A 19,043-nucleotide genomic window follows, 5' to 3' on the forward strand; every position below is an offset into this window, starting at 1 on the left:
TGCGTCAAATGCTCGGGTTTGACCCGCAGCCTTTGATGCGGCACCACGGAAAGTTCGAGAAAGGTGGTGTACCACGGCTGGCGTGCCCACGTTGGAGCAACCAGGACGAGTGTCAGTGAGTGTTGTGTGAGTTTGCGTGCCACCAGCGGTATCAGTGGTGCTGGGGGAAAAGCGTACGCAAATCTGCCGGACCAGTTCATCCATATCGCATTGCCCTGCGACTGCGGATGTGGGAACCTGGCGGCAAAGCTTTGGCATTTTGCGTTTTCGCTTGTGGCGAATAGGTCTATCTCTGGATGACCCCACTGCTGGAAGTACGGTTGGAGTACTGATGGGTGTAACTCCCACTCGTGCATTTGGTGGCTGTGCCTGCTGAGCAGATCCGCCACCTGGTTGTCCTTGCCGGGGAGGTGTTCTGCCATGAGGAACATGTTCCTCTGAATGGCCCACTTCCACATGCTCTGAGCCAGATGAGACAACTGTGGAGAGTGTGTTCCTCCCTGCTTTTGTATGTAGTACATGGCGGTCATGTTGTCCGTCCGGATCAACACGACTTTGTTGCACAAGTGTACTTTGAATGCTTTCATTGCGAGGAAGATTGCCATCAATTCCAGAATGTTGATGTGCATCTTCCTTTGTTGTGTTGTCCATAGTCCCTGCACTGTGTAGTTGAGTACATGAGCTCCCCATCCCTGGAGAGACGCGTCCGCTGTCAGTATTATTTGTGGAACAGGCTCTTGGAACGGTCGGCCCTTGCAAAGGTTTTGTGGATTCCACCAATGCAGAGAGTTGTATGCCCGACCGCTCACCAACACTAGGTCTTTCAACTGTCCTTGAGCCTGATTCCACTGACGTGCTAAGCACTCCTGAAGCGGGCGCATATGTAGTCTCGCGTGTGGGACTATGAAAATGCAGGAGGCCATCATGCCTATCAACTGCATGAACACTCGCGCGGGAAGGGAGTGTTGTGGTTTGAACTTGGAAATCAGCATTTGCATGCTGGTGATTCTCACTAAATTTGGCTGAGCTGTGGCCGCCAGAGTGTCTATAGTCGCACCTAGGTACTGTTGTACGTGTGCGGGCTGGAGATGGGATTTTGGGTAATTTAGTGAGAACCCCAGACTGTGAAGGAGGTGAATGGTGCGGGACATGTGGCTGGCACATTGCTGGGCTGACTTCGCTTGAACGAGCCAGTCGTCCAGGTAAGGGTAGACGTGTATGTGCTGCCTCCGTAGATGTGCCGCCACCGTAGCTAGGCACTTTGTGAACACCCTGGGTGCTGTTGTCACGCCGAAGGGAAGGACTTTGAATTGGTAGTGTTGCCCCTGAACAGTGAACCTGAGGTATTTCTTGTGTGAGGGGTGAATGGGTATGTGGAAATACGCATCTTTGAGGTCCAGTGTGGCCAGGAAGTCTCCCTGCTTGAGCAGCGGGAGGACTTGCTGTAAAGTGAGCATGTGAAAATGTTCTGAAAGAATGTACTGGTTCAGGGGTCTCAGGTCTAATATAGGTCTGAGTGACCCGTCCTTTTTTGGTATTAAAAAGTACAGGGAGTACACCCCCGTACCTTGCTCGTGGATGGGTACGACCTCTATTGCGCCTTTTAGTAGCATACTTTGCACCTCCTGCTGTAAGAGCGTTAAGTGCTCTGAGGACATAGGACGGTTTTTTGGAGGTATTGTGGGTGGAGTTGAGGTTAATTCTAGGCAGTAACCGTATTTGACAATATCTTTGACCCACCTGTCCGTGGTGATGGAGTTCCACGTGGACAGGAACCTTTGTAGCCTTCCCCCGACAGGTGTTATGTGGTCGGGAGGAAGGGAGAGGGTGTCACTGCTTGTTCTTGGGGGAGGACCTGGTGTTGCCGTAGCCGCGTCCTCTGCCCTTTGTGCTGGAGCCACGATATCCACCCCGGGTGTTGTTATCGTAGGTGGTTTGTGTGTTGCCCTTGTTGTATGTTTGCTGTGACCCCTGTCCTCTACCTGCTCCTCTATTTCCGGAGCGACGAAAGGAGCCGCTCCGAAAGGACTGCGTTTGTAGGGCCCCCATGGACTTTGCAGTGTCTGTGTCCTTTTTTATTTTCTCTAGGGTGGTGTCAACCTCCGGCCCGAATAAGTAGTCGGGGTTGACAGGCTGGTTGAGGATGTTATTTTGTACCTCCGGTTTGAATCCGGAGATTCGCAACCAAGCGTGTCGTCGCAACATGACGCTAGTGTTTATGGCTCTGGCAGCTGTATCCGCGGCATCCAGTGCACACTTAATGGATGCATTTGTGAGCAGTTGTCCCTCCCTGATGAGGATCTCTGCACCTTCTTTGAATTGGTCAGGGAGATGTTGGAGTAGTTGTTCTAATGTGTCGTAGTGCGCTCGATCGTAGCGAGCGAGGAGCGCCTGAGTATTGGCAATGCGCCATATGTTAGCTGCCTGGGCGGCAACCCGTTTGCCAGAGGTCTCTAGCACCTTGGACTCTTTGTCCGGGGGAGGAGCATCACCTGTTGTTTGCGAGTGTGCCCTCTTGCGAGCATTCGCAACTACAATGGAATCCAGAGGTAACTGGCCTCTAATGTAAGTAGGGTCCCCAGGCGCCGATCTGTATTTCTTGTCGATCCTGGGGTTTATTACTCTTGCCCTGGTGGGTTCCTTGAAGATGTCCTTTGCTGGTTTGAGGACACCCTTCAACATGGGCAGAGTCTTTATATTCCTTTCTGAGGATGCGAAAGTATCCATGAGAAAGTCGTCCTCGACGGTGTCAGAGTGAAGTTGCACCCCATGATTGGCCGCAGCACGTTCAATTAGAGCGTTGAACGCGGCAGTGTCCTCTGTGGGAGATGTTTTTGCTCCATAGAGTTGCGGGTCCTGTGCATCCATAGGTGCACCTGAGTCTACAGGGTCATCCCAAGCTTGATCAGGGTCCTGTTGGCCTTCAGGGTCCATCTCTCCGGGGTAGGGGACGTGGTCACCCATGTAGTCCTCCAAAACATCTGTGTCGGAGTGTGTGGGAGAGAAGGACTGTGGATCCTGGTAGGGGGAATGGAGAGGTTCATAAAGAACTGGTTCCGAAGCCACTGGCAGCTTTCTCTTAAGCGGGATCCGGAAGGAGTCCAAAGCTGGCTCAGAAGTTATTCTCCTTTTGTGGAGCATCATCCTGCTAGTGTCGGCGTCGATGAGATGTGTCGGGGACGTCTCCGCAGGAGAGCGTTCGGCAGGCGTGATCGTGGTGTGGGTGACCCGTGTCCTGATTTGGAACAGTTTTGGGGCCATGGATGGCGGCAGGACAAAAGTAATGTTGGCCGGTGCCGAAGAGGCTGTTGGAGCTTTTATCGGCTCGAAGCCCGACGTGTCCTGGAGGACTGTTTTGTTTTTGGTGCGTTGCGCAGCAACGGGCCGCACCTGGAGCGCCATCGATTCCTTTGCGCCGACCGGTTCTGTAGAGGCGGGCGTGGACTTCTTCGGCGCCGGTGAGTCATCGAGTCGAGGGGCGGTAATGGCCGTCGACGTCTTCGATGAGTGTGCCTTTGGTGGTGCTGTCGAAGCGGTGTGAGACGCAGCAGGCAGTTTGACCTTTGGGGTCGGAGCCGATTGCGTCGGTGCCGGGAGCCGAGTAGGTTTGGTGGCACCGAAGGGTTTTTTCCGTATGTCGACTCCGACGTCGGCCGCTGCAAGCTCGGCACCGAAGTCTCGTTTGGTGCGCTCGGTGCCGACGGGTTTTGCTGGCGTCGAAGGTGTGGTGGGCCTCGATCCGACCAGCGTCACTTTCGGTTTCGGTTTCAGTTTAACCAATACAGCTTTTGGTTTCGGTTTCGAAGAAGGGAAACCAGCCGGTTTGGGTATTAATGTCTGCCGCTGAATGTCCGAGGCCGGGCCAGAGGGCGGGGCCGAAGAACTGCGGGATAGGTCTTGGGTAAGGCCCGAAGGCGATCCCTCGACCGGAGCCATAGACTGGCGCACTGGGATATCCTCAGTCTGTTCGGGTAGGCCGTGCTCGTCACCGGAGCTACTCTCTTCGGCCCCTAAGGCCTCATTGTAGTCTCCTACCTCGGTGTCGTCTTCATCTCTGCGAAAGAGTCTTTCTTCGACGTCTTCCGATCCGGAGTCATGTTCGGAAGCGGGACTGGAGGGTAGGTTCTCCACATCTTCGACATCTTCGTTCTCGGCGCTGAAGATGTCGGCCGGGGCCGGTGCCGCTTGCTGCGCTTCGAGTCTCGCTGCTCGTCGATTCCGGAGAGTCTTCTTGGATCGGAATCGGGCACAGGCCATACATGTAGATTCGTCGTGATCCGGTGAAAGGCATTTGTTGCACACCGGATGGACGTCGATGTGGGGATATTTCGCATTACATACAGGACACCGCTTGAATGGTGTCCTCGATTCCATCGTCGATGACGGGTCGATGGTCGGGTAAGATGCGAAAAAGTTGGTTCTGGAAGTTAGTAAACTAACAAAATACTATCGATACCGATCGGGAACAGTACCGACGCGAACTAAAGGCCTTTTGGCCTTGAAAACGTTTTTCCTAACTTGAGTCAAGATAAGCACATCCGAACCCAATGGCGGAAAAAAACAATCTGAGGATGGAGAGGATGCCCATGCGCACTGTAGTCCAGGGGAGGAGTCACCTATCCCAGGATACTTCGAAGACTCTTCCAGGACAACAACGTGCAAACATCCGGACCCAACACTAGGCGGCGATCTATGCACAGATATGAATTCAGCAGCCCACATGCCTCGAACTCTCTTATTCTGACCTACCTTGCCTCCTTGAGTAAGTCTTGGACTGCTTGGGCTCACTATCCTGAGATAGTCAAATGCTGGAGAAGAGTACCTGGTTATCCAGTTTGAGGATTAATAGTACTGTGGCCCCAAGACACCAATTATGAATGATTCCAACCGATGCAACTGAAACCCAGTAACCCTAACTGCCAAGGTGCCTGAGAAAACAGGCCATACTTAGAAAAGGGCCAGATTGCATGAATTGAGAGAGGTTCTATGGGCTGATGTAAGATAGGGGCATAAGGGTTTGAAAGAAGCAGATTTGGGGCAATCGGGCACAGTAGTGAAGATTACATGGGAGGGTTTGCCCTTAGTCACCCAAGGGTGCTTGGTTTCTAATGTTTGTAGAGGAGAGGACAATTCTGAGTTTTCATGATGTAGTTTTGTGGTGGAGGGCATGGGTAGAGGGTGGATTCAAATAGCTCTACAATGAATGCATGTTGAAAAGGGGGAAGAGGCATAAAGAAGTACAGGTCAGGAACTTTCAATAAGAGAAACAGATAGGAAAATATGGGCTTGAAAATTTGGATGGGTGCATAGTGGTTGGTGGGGTGAAGAGAGAATGCAACCATGTGAACTTGAGGGTGGTCATGGGTAAGAGTTCATCGATGGATCAGAGAATGGGAGGGAATTTGAGAGGAAAATTAGTTGAGTGTTACCCTGGAAATGGGAGGCAAATATTAAAACGTTACTTGCCTTCAGTAAAGATATTTAAAGTGGATACATATTCTTTCCATAGATTATTCCCTTCAGGTAGCAGACAGGATTGGAAACATGTTCCATAATAATACCTCTTCAGACCCACCAAGCGGAAGCATTGGTATGCAAAGCATAGCAAATTTGCACACCCAGGATGTGAAAACACCAAAGATATATGGCGTCAACTAGCGCACTACCATCAGTTCCTTCAAAAGTTTCTGCTTCCCATCAAGGCATGCAGAGCAGAAAGGAGAACATGTTCGTGACGTTGACAAATCCAGCACATAAAATACTTAAATACCAAGGTATCTGATTATTTGTAGGGCTAATATATCAAGAGAGTCAGGAAGGCGGTGAGGAATATGCCGGGTGATTATGTGTCCACCAGAAATATCATTACCAAAAGTAAGTAACCTTCACTTTGGATAAATAAAACTTCCTGCAGATTCCTTTCCTTATGAGTGAGTACCAAAGACTTAGTTTACTTTCCTGTGAATATGGTTTTGCAGTTTGAAACTCTTCTAGCTTCACATGCTGTACATAATTCCAGTCTCTAATGGTTGGGTTCAGAAGTTTTTGTAGAAGTCGCTTTTGTCTCTTGGGTGTTGAGTTGCATGGAGTCTTATGACTTACTATGATGTCAACCGTAAGTCCCCCAAACTGCTTCCTCCATCACTGGGTGGTTGGAGGGTCACATAAATCTAGAAGAGTTTCAAGCAGCAAAGCCTTAATTAAGGGTAAATAACCATTAGCTTTTGTAGCATGAAATTGCTTCTAGATTCACAGGCTGTGCATAGATTATGTAGTTGTATTGTTCCTTTGCGGACGAGGATTAAATGAGAGAGTAGTATCACATTATTGTTTGACCTACTATAATTTTAGCTTTGCTTGGATATCTACACAATAATGTTTGGTAAAAGTGTGTTTTGATGACCATGTATCAGGGTTACACGTTTTATTTTTATAACACATCTCCAAGAAAAGATACTGTATCCCCTTTTGTTTTTCTTGTAAAATGCACTTTGGTGTCAACTTTAGTTTTTTTGTTTCCTTTTGCTATAATGACTGATTAGTTTGAACAATCCATCTCCCAATGCTGCGTTGGTCACTGGTGTTGGCACTACCTGTAGGGCATGAACAAAGGAAAATGGACTCCTTTTAGTCTCCTGAACGTAACACATTACAACTCTTCTCATTTCTAATGTATGCAAAGCACTTTCAACTGCATTAGTTGGATTCTAAAATGAAGCTAATAACTGTATAAATTGGTTGCTAGATGGAAAGGTGATAGTACCTTAAGATGGATTTGTACTCTTTAATACTTTCTCACTGTGGACAAGTATGGCTTTTGAAGAGTTAAGAGTATGCAATTCGATAACTCTTCTTGAGAAGTAAACATAGGTTCACTGGGAGGTTTCATTAATCCTTCTAAAACTTGATTTAAGTTCTGCTGAGGTGCTGATGGCCCATGCGGAGCGTACCACATTTTATACCGTTCTAGGAATCGTTTCATAAGGGGTACTGAAAAAATGTGTTTTTGCTGAATCCCTTTTGCATATGCTAATAATTATATTAAGTACGGTATAATTACCATCCCACTAGTTAATGGTTGTAAATGGTTATTTGTTTTGTACTGTAGATGCCATTTTACCTCATAATATTTCCTACATGATGGCTGCCTTGCTTTTTCAATGATCGCCATAAATATATCCGGTAGCTGTAAATGCACAAAGTCTACTGTCTCCGTAGCCAGGCCCCCAATTGTAGAGGCTGAGGTTCTGGTTGGAATATTTTCCCTCTTTATATCAAAGATAGATCCTTGTGTGCTGGGAGATTGATGTTTCTACGGTAAGACATGTTCACAAGATAAGAATACGCTAGTTGTGGAGGCCATCTTATAGTTATAAGTATTAGCAACATTTCCAATGTTTTGAACTTACTACAATCTGAACCAGTAATTTTGGAGGATATGTTTAAGCAAATTTTTCAAAACCCTGTGGTTGCTTGCTTGCAGTTGTTTAAATCTATGGTGGTGTGGGACGGATGTCTGCAGCGTTTTGGCTCCTATGTCAATCAAAATGCTCAGTCAATGTCAAAGTGGGAGTACTGCTAGGGTCTGAGGATGCAATTGCCGTAGAACTCAAGATCCACACTAGCCTGGATGCCCCACCAGCTGTACCAGCATTCCCTTCTGCACAAGACGTAGGTCAAACACAACTTTTAAAGACACGAGCAGCCATCGAATTCTCTGTGAGACCACAGCCTCGACTTTTGCAGAGCAGTTATAGGAGCCAAAACGCTGCACACATCGATCCCACACCACCCTAGATTTAAACAATGGCATGCAAGCAACCGCAGGGTTTGAAAACTTTGCACGAAGAAGAGACTGAGCCACAAAGAGAACTCAAGAGTTTAAGTAACCACCAAGAGGTGAACTTGAACTGAGTTGTTTAGCACATCCTCACACTGGAGGTGATTTAGGAACACTGCACCAGTGCCCAATCAAGGACTTGATACGAGATGGATTTTAGATGATGGGAAGCTCCATAAATGGGCATAGGGTACAGACGATGTAATGCCTCAAGGAAGATTGCACACAAGATTTCAGTCCTGTATTTGACTCCCCTAATTGCACCATGCAGTATTACATTATGTTGCGGATAAAATACCTTTGCTTTAAATTAAATTAAAAAAATAGACACCGAGCTAGACAATATATTATTGGGTCTATTGGATCACTGTGCAGAAAGGATGTACTTGACCCAGGAAAACTACATCCTGACCGGTCTGACAGGGTTAAATCCTGTTTCAGAATCTGTTTCGGACGTTTCTTTATAAACTCTATAAAATATCTGTATTTTAATAGGTTTAAAACCCACCTGTATGTTATACGTTTCTGCAGTTTGTACAATCATACTATTCTGCCCCCCTCTGGAGTTAGACATTGTGAAGGTATGCATTAAGAGCCACTTAGTTATTGTTTTCAAGCTTCTTGTTTATTCTCTTCTACCTATATCTGTTCCCAGAAAGGTCTGGTATGAAGGAACTCTTTTGCCATGACTCTGACTGACAAAAGGAGGTAACCTGCTGTTGTCTTTGAAAATGATGTCCCACAAGTGAGAAAGAGGTTTTTCTGCACTGCTGTATATCCTTCAAATGAAATATCACTCTCTCACCAAAAACATGAGAGCAGTAGCACAACATTGTGTATTAGAAAGGAGTTATAGTGTTTATGGTTATGTTTACTGGGAGCAAAATAACAGATATTGGACTGAAAAGTCTCATCCCCATTTTTGTGGCATACTTCCTCATAAGCTTATCCGTCCAGTCATGATAGGGTAAAAACATCAAGGGGGTCTCTGCCTTCAGAGGAGGGAGAACAACATAAGTGATGTTGGATATGGGTGGGGTTCAGAGTTAAAACTACCTCTGTGTAAACCTCAAGGGATTTTCTTTCATTTGGAGGGTACACAGGGCAGGGTTAAAAACTTATCTGGATGAGAGATAAGGTCTCCCTCATCCTTCTAATTGTCCCGTCAACACGTTTCAGCCTCTATGGAAGCCCTCCATGGGTCTCAGACCATTATTGGGGCAAGTTGGTTTCCTGATTTCCCTTCTGCATTTCTGCACGCGCAGATTAGGAAAATAAGTCTTACCTTAAGGGTTTTTCTCACCAAGTGGTCGGCAGCTGCTCTGTTGCCTTTTATGTAGATGGGATTCTGAGAACAATGTCTGTACTTCTTCTAAACCTTGGGCATCACTGCTTTGGCTGAGGCTGGTTCTATAAAGGCTTCTCGTCCTTGGTCCAGAATCTGGGAAGCATTGACAGAAAGTTGTATATCCTCTGTGATAGTAATAGAATTTCGATGAGGAAACAGGAGTTAGTTTGATCCTCTTCCAGGTGGACTACATAGGTGTCATACACCATATTAGTCAGACCATTGTACACTGCAATGTCATTGGGAAATGCAGGGGGAAGGAGGTTATGAGGGGTACGGGTCAACCCTTTATTCTGGGGAGTTACTGTCCACATCCTGCTACCCTCACTTTTTCACTACATTCTGCTAACCATTACCTACACCACACAGCTCGCATTGGGATATCCCTTTAGTTACCATCTGAGAGCATTTCTCAAAAACAATGAGAGTTGTAGCCCGCACCACTATCCTACCTGTTAGTGGTGTGAGTAGGAACCCGAAGATAAAGCATGCCACCTCTGGCTGGGTGAGGGTTTTCATTTTAAAAACAGAGCCTTTCTTTTTCCTTGATTTCTTTCTTGGTTTCCTTTTCATTTTCCTCTGGGAGGCTTATAGAAGATTAAGGTGTCCCTGTGAATTACTACCTCATACAGACCCAATGTATAAAAAAAAACAAGTTGTCAAAATCGAATCTACAGGTGTTTAGAACGTGAACTGCAGTTTTCAAGTGATCTTTGGGGATGACTGATCTAATGGAGGATTGTATTTAGGAACTCCTATAGAACAAAAGTAAACGATTAGCAGTTATGTAAACTGTGCAGAAATATTTAGAAAAAACTCACATGTCCCTATAAAAAGTGGTTTAGAAAAGAGGAAATTATTAAAGGGTGCATGGGATGCTTTAAAGATATTGTGTGAGTGTTCACATGTCGTGGGGAAAGCACAACTACGTAAATCTCTTTCATGCACAGATTTAAAACCCTTTGAGAGGATATCTGAAGATAAGAACAACCTGTATGGCGATGGCTTTCACAAGAACAAACATGTCTAAAATGTTGGCACATTCAAAACACTTTTAGGAAAGGAATACCTTTTTTGCCTTTTTTATTTGGAAGTGCTGTGCTGACAGTTGGAATGCTGTCGGAAGCCTCAGAATCAAAGTTTGCAGGTGGAGGAACATAGTTGGATGTGGCTGAAAAAAAACAGTGGAGAGAGCAAAACAACCTTACTTCTCTGAATGGAAGACCATGCACAAAATATGAGTTAACAGTAAATACTGTTTTTTTGGCAATACACAACAACTTTAAAAGCTGAAATTATTATTCAGAGCTAAAAAACAATAGCTCATGTTTGCAATTCTATCCGTCCACATTGACAGATTTGCAAAATGCTGGCCTGCCAGAAACCTCTTCTCTAAAGTGATTTTGTTAACTACCACTCCCCTCCCTTTCAAGTGCATACGGATAATAATGAGGGCCTTCACTGTTGATCCTGTGATATATTGGAAGCGCCTCCCATCAACACAAAATCTATTGACGATCTTAACTGTAACTTTTTAAATGACAAACTGTCAACACACCATCAACAACTGAGACACAGATGCAATCAAGAACTGACACTGCGAAAAGATGAGAAGAAACTAGCAATGGTTTATGGTGAACTTTACAATTGTTAGATAACAAATGTTGAGCACTTAATCAGATGATTTGCAGGGAACATCAGAAGACTACTTAATATCACATGAACTTATTGAAGATGAAAATGATCATAAAGCTCCCATCCGAGGTCCTACAATAAGAGATGACATGGAGCATCAGTCCTCATATAGATGGAACTTTTAAGATGAGGTAGTACTGAAAGATTCTCCATCACTGCATCCAATTCCACAAGTAAAGCGCCTCCCAATATAGAGTGAAAGACTCAATGAGTCCTGTCTATTGGTAGCATAGACAGTACTGATGTTGTCCAACAGAATCTAAAAGTTGAGGCAGGAAGAACGCCTTCATAGAAAAACGAATAGTTCACAGCTTGAACAAATTTATGTGCAAGTGATGCTCTAATGCGGCACACAGGCCCTACTCCCTGTCACCCAGATGGGCACTTGCGCCCATGAAGAAGGTGTCTGTGACCATTGTAGCCTGAGGAGGGCTGAAAGGGTAACCCATCAGAAAGTTTTAGGGATTCATTCACAAGTGCAGATTAGAATAAACAGAATGGGGGATCTGTACTGTGAGAGACCTGTACTGTGAGATACTCCTCATGCTGCACTCACTGTGACCTCAGGCACCAATTTAGAGCCCACCCGCCAATCAGGTGTGTGGCAATAGAGGCTGCACAAGGCCAAACAGACAGCAGGCTCTGCAGAATCAGACTGCATGAGTATGAATTATACATCACAGTATCATTTCCTGACTATCCACAGCCTCTGAAGAGAAGGAAAGGACTTCATGAGGGTTGTGTTTGTTCACACAACTATGAAGGGCAGCCTCTGCTTAGAAGAGAGGTTAGCTTTTGAGGCTGTTGATTGTAAAGCCCAAGACATAGCAAAGAGTCATAATGCACTGAAGGTGTTCCTCGACGAATGTGGTAGACTCTTTCACTAGTCAGTCATCCAAGTAGGGAAATACATGGATTTCTGACTTTCGCAGTGAAGGCACCACATCTTCCAGCACTCGCATAAAGACTCATGAAGCGGTCATCAGTCAGAATGTAAGAACCTTGAGTTGGGAACCCAATCTGACCCTTTAGTAATGTCTATGGATGGGAAGAATTGGAAGATGAAAATAGGCATCATGGAGATCCAGTGTCTCCAACCAATCTCCCACCTTCAGAGTCAGCAAAACTTGGCTCATGAACGGTATCACAAACTTGTCTTGTGAATGAATACGTTCAGAAGGAGGTGATCTACAATGGGCATGAGATCTCTGAAATTCTTCGAACCAATAGGTAAAGGCAGTAGAATCAGTACCTCTTTGCTCAGCAGGTCTATGGTTTTGGCCTCTACATTTGAGTTTTGTGCTGGAAAGCACATCCTGGTGCAATGATGGCAGTTCAGAGAGAGGGACAGGAAGGGCATGACATAGCCCTTGCGGATTGGCTGTTGATGACCAACAATCTGTTGTGATAGTCACTCTTTTGGTGGGAAATAGGAGATTCTTCCTTCCCACTAGATATTATGGCCTGAGGGGTACTTTGGGTGGATCAAGTTGTTTTGAGAGAGCCGAGTCAGCAGAAGATGGTGGACACCGAACCAGCTGCTTCTGATAATGGCAGACTCTACATCTACCACTGCTCCGAAAAGAGTGAAACATTTGTTGGGGTGGTCTGAGAAGTTTGTCTTGGTCAGAACTCTTGAACTCTCAATTTTCTCTGAAATTTCCTGTATTGCTGATGGAAATGACTTACTGATGAGGCCAGCTCTGCTGTTCTTGAAGTGTTTCAGTGAGTAGTCCGCTTTATCACTGGAATGCCACTGACATCAAGAGGCATGTCCAGCACAGTGGCTAGGACATCTCTAGAAAAGCCAGTTAAACAACCAGGCATGACGATGTACTACGATGGTCATCCACATGGATCGGACCACTGTTTCTACTGATTTCAGTCCACGCTTCATGATCTGGCTCACAGTACGCTACCCACAGATGATCAGTTAAGAAAAAGGCTTCTTCAGGTGTTCCTGTGTCACTGCCTGCTTTGCCAACTCAAAGAAGCATGGACATAGTGGCTTAACATACATGTGGCATTTGCTGATTGAAGCTCAAGACTGCATGAAATTAAAAGGGACAGGTCCACTGTGTCTTGCTGTTTACTTTAGACACTCTAGACGGACTCTGGGATGGTATTGGAGTTCAGCTTGGAGGACGAATCCTGAACCAGACTCTCAGGCACAGGGTGGACAGACAAAAACTTCAGAGCACCCAAATCAGACCTGTGGCGTTCGACAATATGTCTGTGGATTGCTGGCTCCAATGGGCTTCTTTCAAGAAGCTACGACAGACTCCAATAGGGCCACATTAAAACAAGCATTAGCATAGCCAATAGGTCTCGCCTTTGGGACCTTATAAGTGTTTAGCCATGCAACAGTTGCATAACTAAATACTTATAAGGTCCCAAAAGGGAGACCTATTGGCTATGCAAAGCGGCCGTGCGGCCGCGAAAGTGATCGCGATCACGATCAAACATCAAAGCGGCCGCGAAAGTGAAAGCAATCGCGGTAAAGCGCAACGCGCGCCCGCGCACATGCACTGTATCTCTAGGCTGGCCTGGTAGCACTTTTTGGAGCCCTCTCAATAAGTCTCGCCAGACCAGCGCATGCGCTGGGTCAGGCGAGACCTAAATAGTAAGGACTCAGCACCATAAGAGGCAGGCTGCAAAAATGCTGTCAGAATGTTGGACTCTGGCTGCTTAGAGGGCAAGGTCAGCTCTATAGATTCTGCAGCCTTGTTCACCAGTGTGGTAAAAGAGGAAACTTCCTCTGTGTGAGGGCACAAGGGATAAGGAATGCCCCTTTCTGGTGAGGTGTCAAGACAAAGGTCAGCAAGGGAGACAAGCATTGGCATAGCCAATAGGTCTCGCCTTTGGGACCTTAAAAGTGTTTAGCCATGCAACAGTTACATAACTAAATACTTATAAGGTCCCAAGCGGCCGTGGGGCTGCGAAAGTGAAAGTGATCGCGATCATGATCAAACATCTAAGCGGCCGCAAAAGTGAAAGTAATCGTGGTAAAGCGCGGCACGCGCGCCCGTGCACATGCACTGTAGCTCTAGGCTGGCCTGGTAGCACTTTTTGGAGCCCTCTCAATAAGTCTCGCCAGACCAGCGCATGCGCTGGGTCAGGCGAGATCTAAAACAAGCATTGGCATAGCCAATAGGTCTCGCCTTTGGGACCTTATAAGTGTTTAGCCATGCAACAGTTGCATAACTAAATACTTATAAGGTCCCAAAAGCAAGACCTATTGGCTATGCAAAGTGGCCGTGCTGCCGCGAAAGTGAAAGTGATCGCGATTGCGATCAAATATCAAAGCGGCCGTGAAAGTGAAAGTAATTGCGGTAAAGCGCGCGCGCCCGCCCACATGCACTGTAGCTCTAGGCTGGCCTGGTAGCACTTTTTGGAGCCCTCTCAATAAGTCTCGCAAGACCAGCGCATGCGCTGGGTCAGACGAGACCTAAAAAGGAGGAACCAAACTGCAGGCCTTGGAATCAATATCTTTTGTGTCATTTCCCTCATCCATTTTTTCCCCCAAGGATAACTAGTTCGGAAATCTCACATCTCGCATCCTCTTCATTGATTATCTCTTCAGCAACACTTCTACGAGGCGGAATATTAAAATTACCACAGATCAGCAGTGCTTGAAGGTTTTTACATCATTTGCTAACTGCATTACAGTTTCTGCCAGTGCTTCCATTATAGGCTGTACATTAGAATGACAACCTGGTGGAATACAAGCTTTCAAGATTATCAACGATCTCTATTAGTAGTGCAATTCAATCAGTCTTACTTGAAGCACATTCATTGGGACATTGCAAACAGGAAACCTGTGCATTTTATGCTGTGTTTTGGTGGAAACAAAAGCATAACCCCCATCCTCATTGAACAACCTTTCTTGTTTTTTTTTTGGGCTAAGATGTGGATTCTCAAGAATCCACCTAGGACAGACTCTGAAAAAGACCAAGTCTCCTGAAAGCAATGTATATCCACTGACTTCATAGAGATAGTACGTGCACTGCTTAGATGCTTGTGTTCATATGTTTAAACTGATTTACGTCAGGTTGATCCGTGCTCACAGGGTGTCACTTCTCTGAACAAGGAAGTGCGTAGAATCAAATAGTGAGTAGCAAACCCTCAAAGATTGGGTGTGTCCCCTGGGCACTGGAGTATCGATTTTTGTGATTGTTTCTCAAGTTCATTTCAATAAAGTTTCTTGACGATTTGTCAATGGTTTGAGTTTCATTTATTTATATCATGAAATTCTTTGTCATTTCGATGATGCATCGTATTTACCAATGTCACAATGTTACATATCCCAATGCATTTCGGCGTTATGCCTTCTTCCGGGGAATGTCTAAAAATAAATGATACAGAGGACTATATTATATGCGTCTTTCTATTGTCTCTCAAAAAAAATGTTAAGAAACGTTAGTTGACTTTCCTATGTGTTGTAGTGCTTATCTGATGCGCGCGTTGTGACTATCTGTTAATCGTGTAATGATATTGCAAAAGTATCGACATGAAGTCGGGGAACGATTGTGGATATGCAGTGAGGAAACTTAAAATAAACTCAGAAAGCCAAGCGAGTTTGTGTGTGGTTGACGTTTAAAATTTAATTTAAATGCCTCTAAGGGCGCGACCTTATTTAGTTGTGCGTGCGCCATAGAGTGCCTCGCTTTCTTATCGCTTGCAGAAAAAAGTCTACGGAGTCGCGTGCTCTTGAATTACTTACTATTGTGCCATGAATTGTCTGCGCGTTCGGTTAGCCGCCACGCCTGACGTCTTCGCGAGTATGTGAACGCTGTGTCAGTTACCGATATATGTGAAAGTTGCCTATTAGAGATCAACATAGGACTATTTGCTATCAAATGTAAATGTAAATGTAAATGTTGTATACTTGTAAAGCGCACAGCTGCCCCAGCAACGGGGCGTCCTGGCGCTGTATACCGCTGGGGAACCCATCCTGGCTTTCCCTGTGAGATGGTCCCTACTGGGCATCTCCAAGGTGAAGACAAGCATCCCCGGCGCTGATGGGGCCGTAAGTGGAGTTTAAGCAAGCTATTGCCCAGAGTTGCTGAGTGGGATCCATGGTTAGAGTAGGCACCGAGGCGAGAATTATCGAGTCCGCTGACCTTGGCCCAAGACCCTGCCGCGTCGGGAATCAAACCCTGGTCCCGACCGACCTCTGCTTCCGGGTCTGCCGCCTCTAACTAGTGAGCCACACCACTCCACTGTGATAGTGAAGACAGACTATACGCATAAAATGTTCATTCATTGATAAACAAATAAAACAGAAAACAATAAACACATGATGGTATTGATAAATTCAGTTAATGAGTTCAATCAATCAGAGATAACATGTAAATTCCATCCGGTCATTCATTCCATATGGTTTCATCAAATTTAATGTTCAAATCCAATAATTTTCTCGTTGTAATAGAGTTTTGTGATTGTCTTTGCCTTCCGCTTTTACGATAATTTCCAAAATGTTGAATTTCAGTTGGCTGATGTTGTGTCCTGCTTCTAAAAAGTGGGTCGCCACTGTAGATTTGAGATTCTGGGTTCTAATGTTGCTTTTGTGTTCATTTATGCGGGTTTTAATTTTCCTTTCTGTTTGTCCCACATAAATTTTTCCGCATGGGCATTTTAGTTGGAATATCGTGTTCGCAGTATCACATGTGGCCGTTACTTTGAGGTTAATGATATAACCTTTCATGGGGTGTGTGATGTTAGAGCCCGGAATGATGTTATTGCAATTATTGCAATTCCAACATGCTATTGTTCCTTTGTATTGGATTTGTGAGTTCTGATCTGTTGGGTTTTTGATGATTTCTCCCAAGTTTTTTGCTCTAGTGTATGCGAAGATGGGTTCTTGTTCAAAGATATTCTTGAAATCGGGTTCCACTTTAAGTATTGGCCAATGTCTTTTAATGATGTTCTTGAAGCATTTACTCATAGTCGAGTACTTAGAAACTATGGTGGTGCGATTGTCGATAGGTTTTTTTGTGGCTGATAATGCTGTAATCCTGTTGATGGTGTTGCTTCTGTTTTCTGCCTGTTGCAAAATATGTTCTGGGTGTCCTCTAGTTCGAAAACGTTTGAGCATTTCATAAATTCGTGTCATCCTGGTGTTGGGATCAGATACTATCCTGATGACTGAGTATTTGCGTGAAAGGCATGTTGTTTTTTAGAGAACTCAGGTGAAAGCTGTCGTAAGATAGCATGTTATTTTTGTCAGTTGGTTTTCTGAAAAGATCTGTATGAAATCCTTCATTCGTCTGTATGATTTTTACATCCAGAAAGTTAATAGTGTCTGTTTGGATATCAAAGGTAAATTGAATTCTTTGATCTATATCATTCAGTTCATCCAGTAGCTTGGTCAGTATTGATATTGGTCCGTTCCATAGTATGAAAATATCGTCTATGAATCGTACGAACATTTTTAGATGAGTTTGCCATGTTGGATTAGTTCAGATGAATTTTTCTTCGAACATTCCCATGAAGATATTAGCATAAGTGGGAGCGGCACAATTTCCCATTGATGTACCAGTCTTCTGCAAAAACCAGTTTGTCTTCCATTTAAAATAGCTATGCTGTAGTGTGAAAAACATCAGTTCCATCAAGAAAACTTGTAAATCCGTGCTGTATTCACTTTGAAGGAGTGCTTGTTCTACTGCTTCCAAACCTCATTGGTGTGGGATAGATGTGTAGAGGGATTTAACATCTATTGTGCACATTAAGATGGATTCGTTCTTTTGTTTCGTGACCTTTTGAAATTTATTGAGGAAATCCGTTGTATCTTTGATATGAGTTGATAATTTGGTGACACTTGGTTGTAGATATTTATCCAAATATTTACCAACTGGTTCGTGGAGGCTGTTTCTTGTAGACACTATAGGTCGAAATGGTGGCTTTGTCAAATTCTTATGTATTTTTGGTACCATATATATGGTAGGGCTTTTGGGATTCCTTTGAATTAAGTATTTCTTTACTTTTTCATTGATGGTGCCCATTTCATTGGCTTTTTGAACAATGTTTTTTAAAACTTCATGGATTTGTTCTGTGGGGTTGAGATCCAATTTCATATAGGTGTGTTCATCTGATAGGTGAATTTCCACTTGTTCTTCATAGAAATTGGTGTTAAGGATAACCAATGCTCCGCCCTTGTCTGCTTTTTGACACGTGATGTTTGTTCTGTTTGCTAGGGATTTTAATATTCCCCATTCCTTTTGTGTAAGGTTCTTGAATTTATGTCGTTTGTGATAGTTTAATTTCTGTAGGTCCTGTTTCACAAGGGTTTAAAACGTGTCCAAGCTTTTGTGGCTTATGGGTGCCATATAGGTACTTTTAGTTTTTAAGCCTTTAAGAGGATCTTCGTCAGAAGAGGTGGTGAATTCTGCTACATTTTCAAAATAGTGTCTGAATCGAAGTTTTCTCATCAATTTAAAGAAACTAATTTCTATTTCCAAGCTGTTAGTATACGACGTCGGTACAAAAGAAGTGCCTTTTTGCAATACTTTTGATTCGATATTGGATAAATGGTAATCTGAAATGTTGATTACTAGGTCATTCTGTGTCCCCCTTTCTTTTGTTTGTTCTGTTTCTGCGTTGTCAAGTGTGTTTGTGGTAAATCCTTGTTTTTTTCTGGTTCTTTGACTCCTCCTGGGTCTTCTGCGTTGGTAGTGCCTCCTTCTAAAAAAGAAACCGATGTGGTTGTTTCCGTTGTTTCAGTTGGAATAGTAACTCGGTGGTTGGTGTTGGTATTCTTCTATGTTGATTTGAACCATCACTTTCTGATGAAGACGTGTCGGTTTGCAAATTGTATGGTTTATTCTGTCTTCGTTGGGCATATATGTCAGCCCAAGTGTACACTTCTCCCAACTTATAATCGATGGTGTCTCTTCTAAATTTTCTTATTTTCCTTTAATTGATTTCTTGAGTATGTTTTGATAATTGCATATTGATATCTTCTAGCACTTTGTTCCAATCTTCTGGAGGTGTGGTCGTTTGTAGTTCTGATTTAATCGCTTCTATTTCCTTTGTTAGTTCCTCTAGAATGTTTGATAGTTCTTCAATAATCAGAAGGATTAAGTCCAAGGAACATTTATTCAATATTGCAAACCAACGGTCCTTGAATTGTTGAGTGTTTTTGCATAATGATGGTTTCAA

General features: G+C 44.5%; 1 protein-coding gene across 2 annotated transcripts in view; it reads right to left on the bottom strand.

The window, feature by feature from the left end:
• The window catches only part of FANCD2 (FA complementation group D2), a 1,050,809-nt gene that overhangs the window by 624,836 nt on the left and 406,930 nt on the right, over positions 1–19,043 (bottom strand). For both annotated transcript variants that reach the window (XM_085625116.1, XM_085625117.1), the window contains exon 27: positions 10,258–10,359. In XM_085625116.1, the coding sequence (XP_085481242.1) occupies positions 10,258–10,359 (102 nt within the window). The remainder of the gene's footprint in view (positions 1–10,257; positions 10,360–19,043) is intronic.

The sequence above is a fragment of the Triturus cristatus genome, chromosome 9, assembly GCF_964204655.1.
Source record: "Triturus cristatus chromosome 9, aTriCri1.1, whole genome shotgun sequence".
Classification (NCBI taxonomy): Eukaryota; Metazoa; Chordata; class Amphibia; order Caudata; family Salamandridae; genus Triturus; species Triturus cristatus.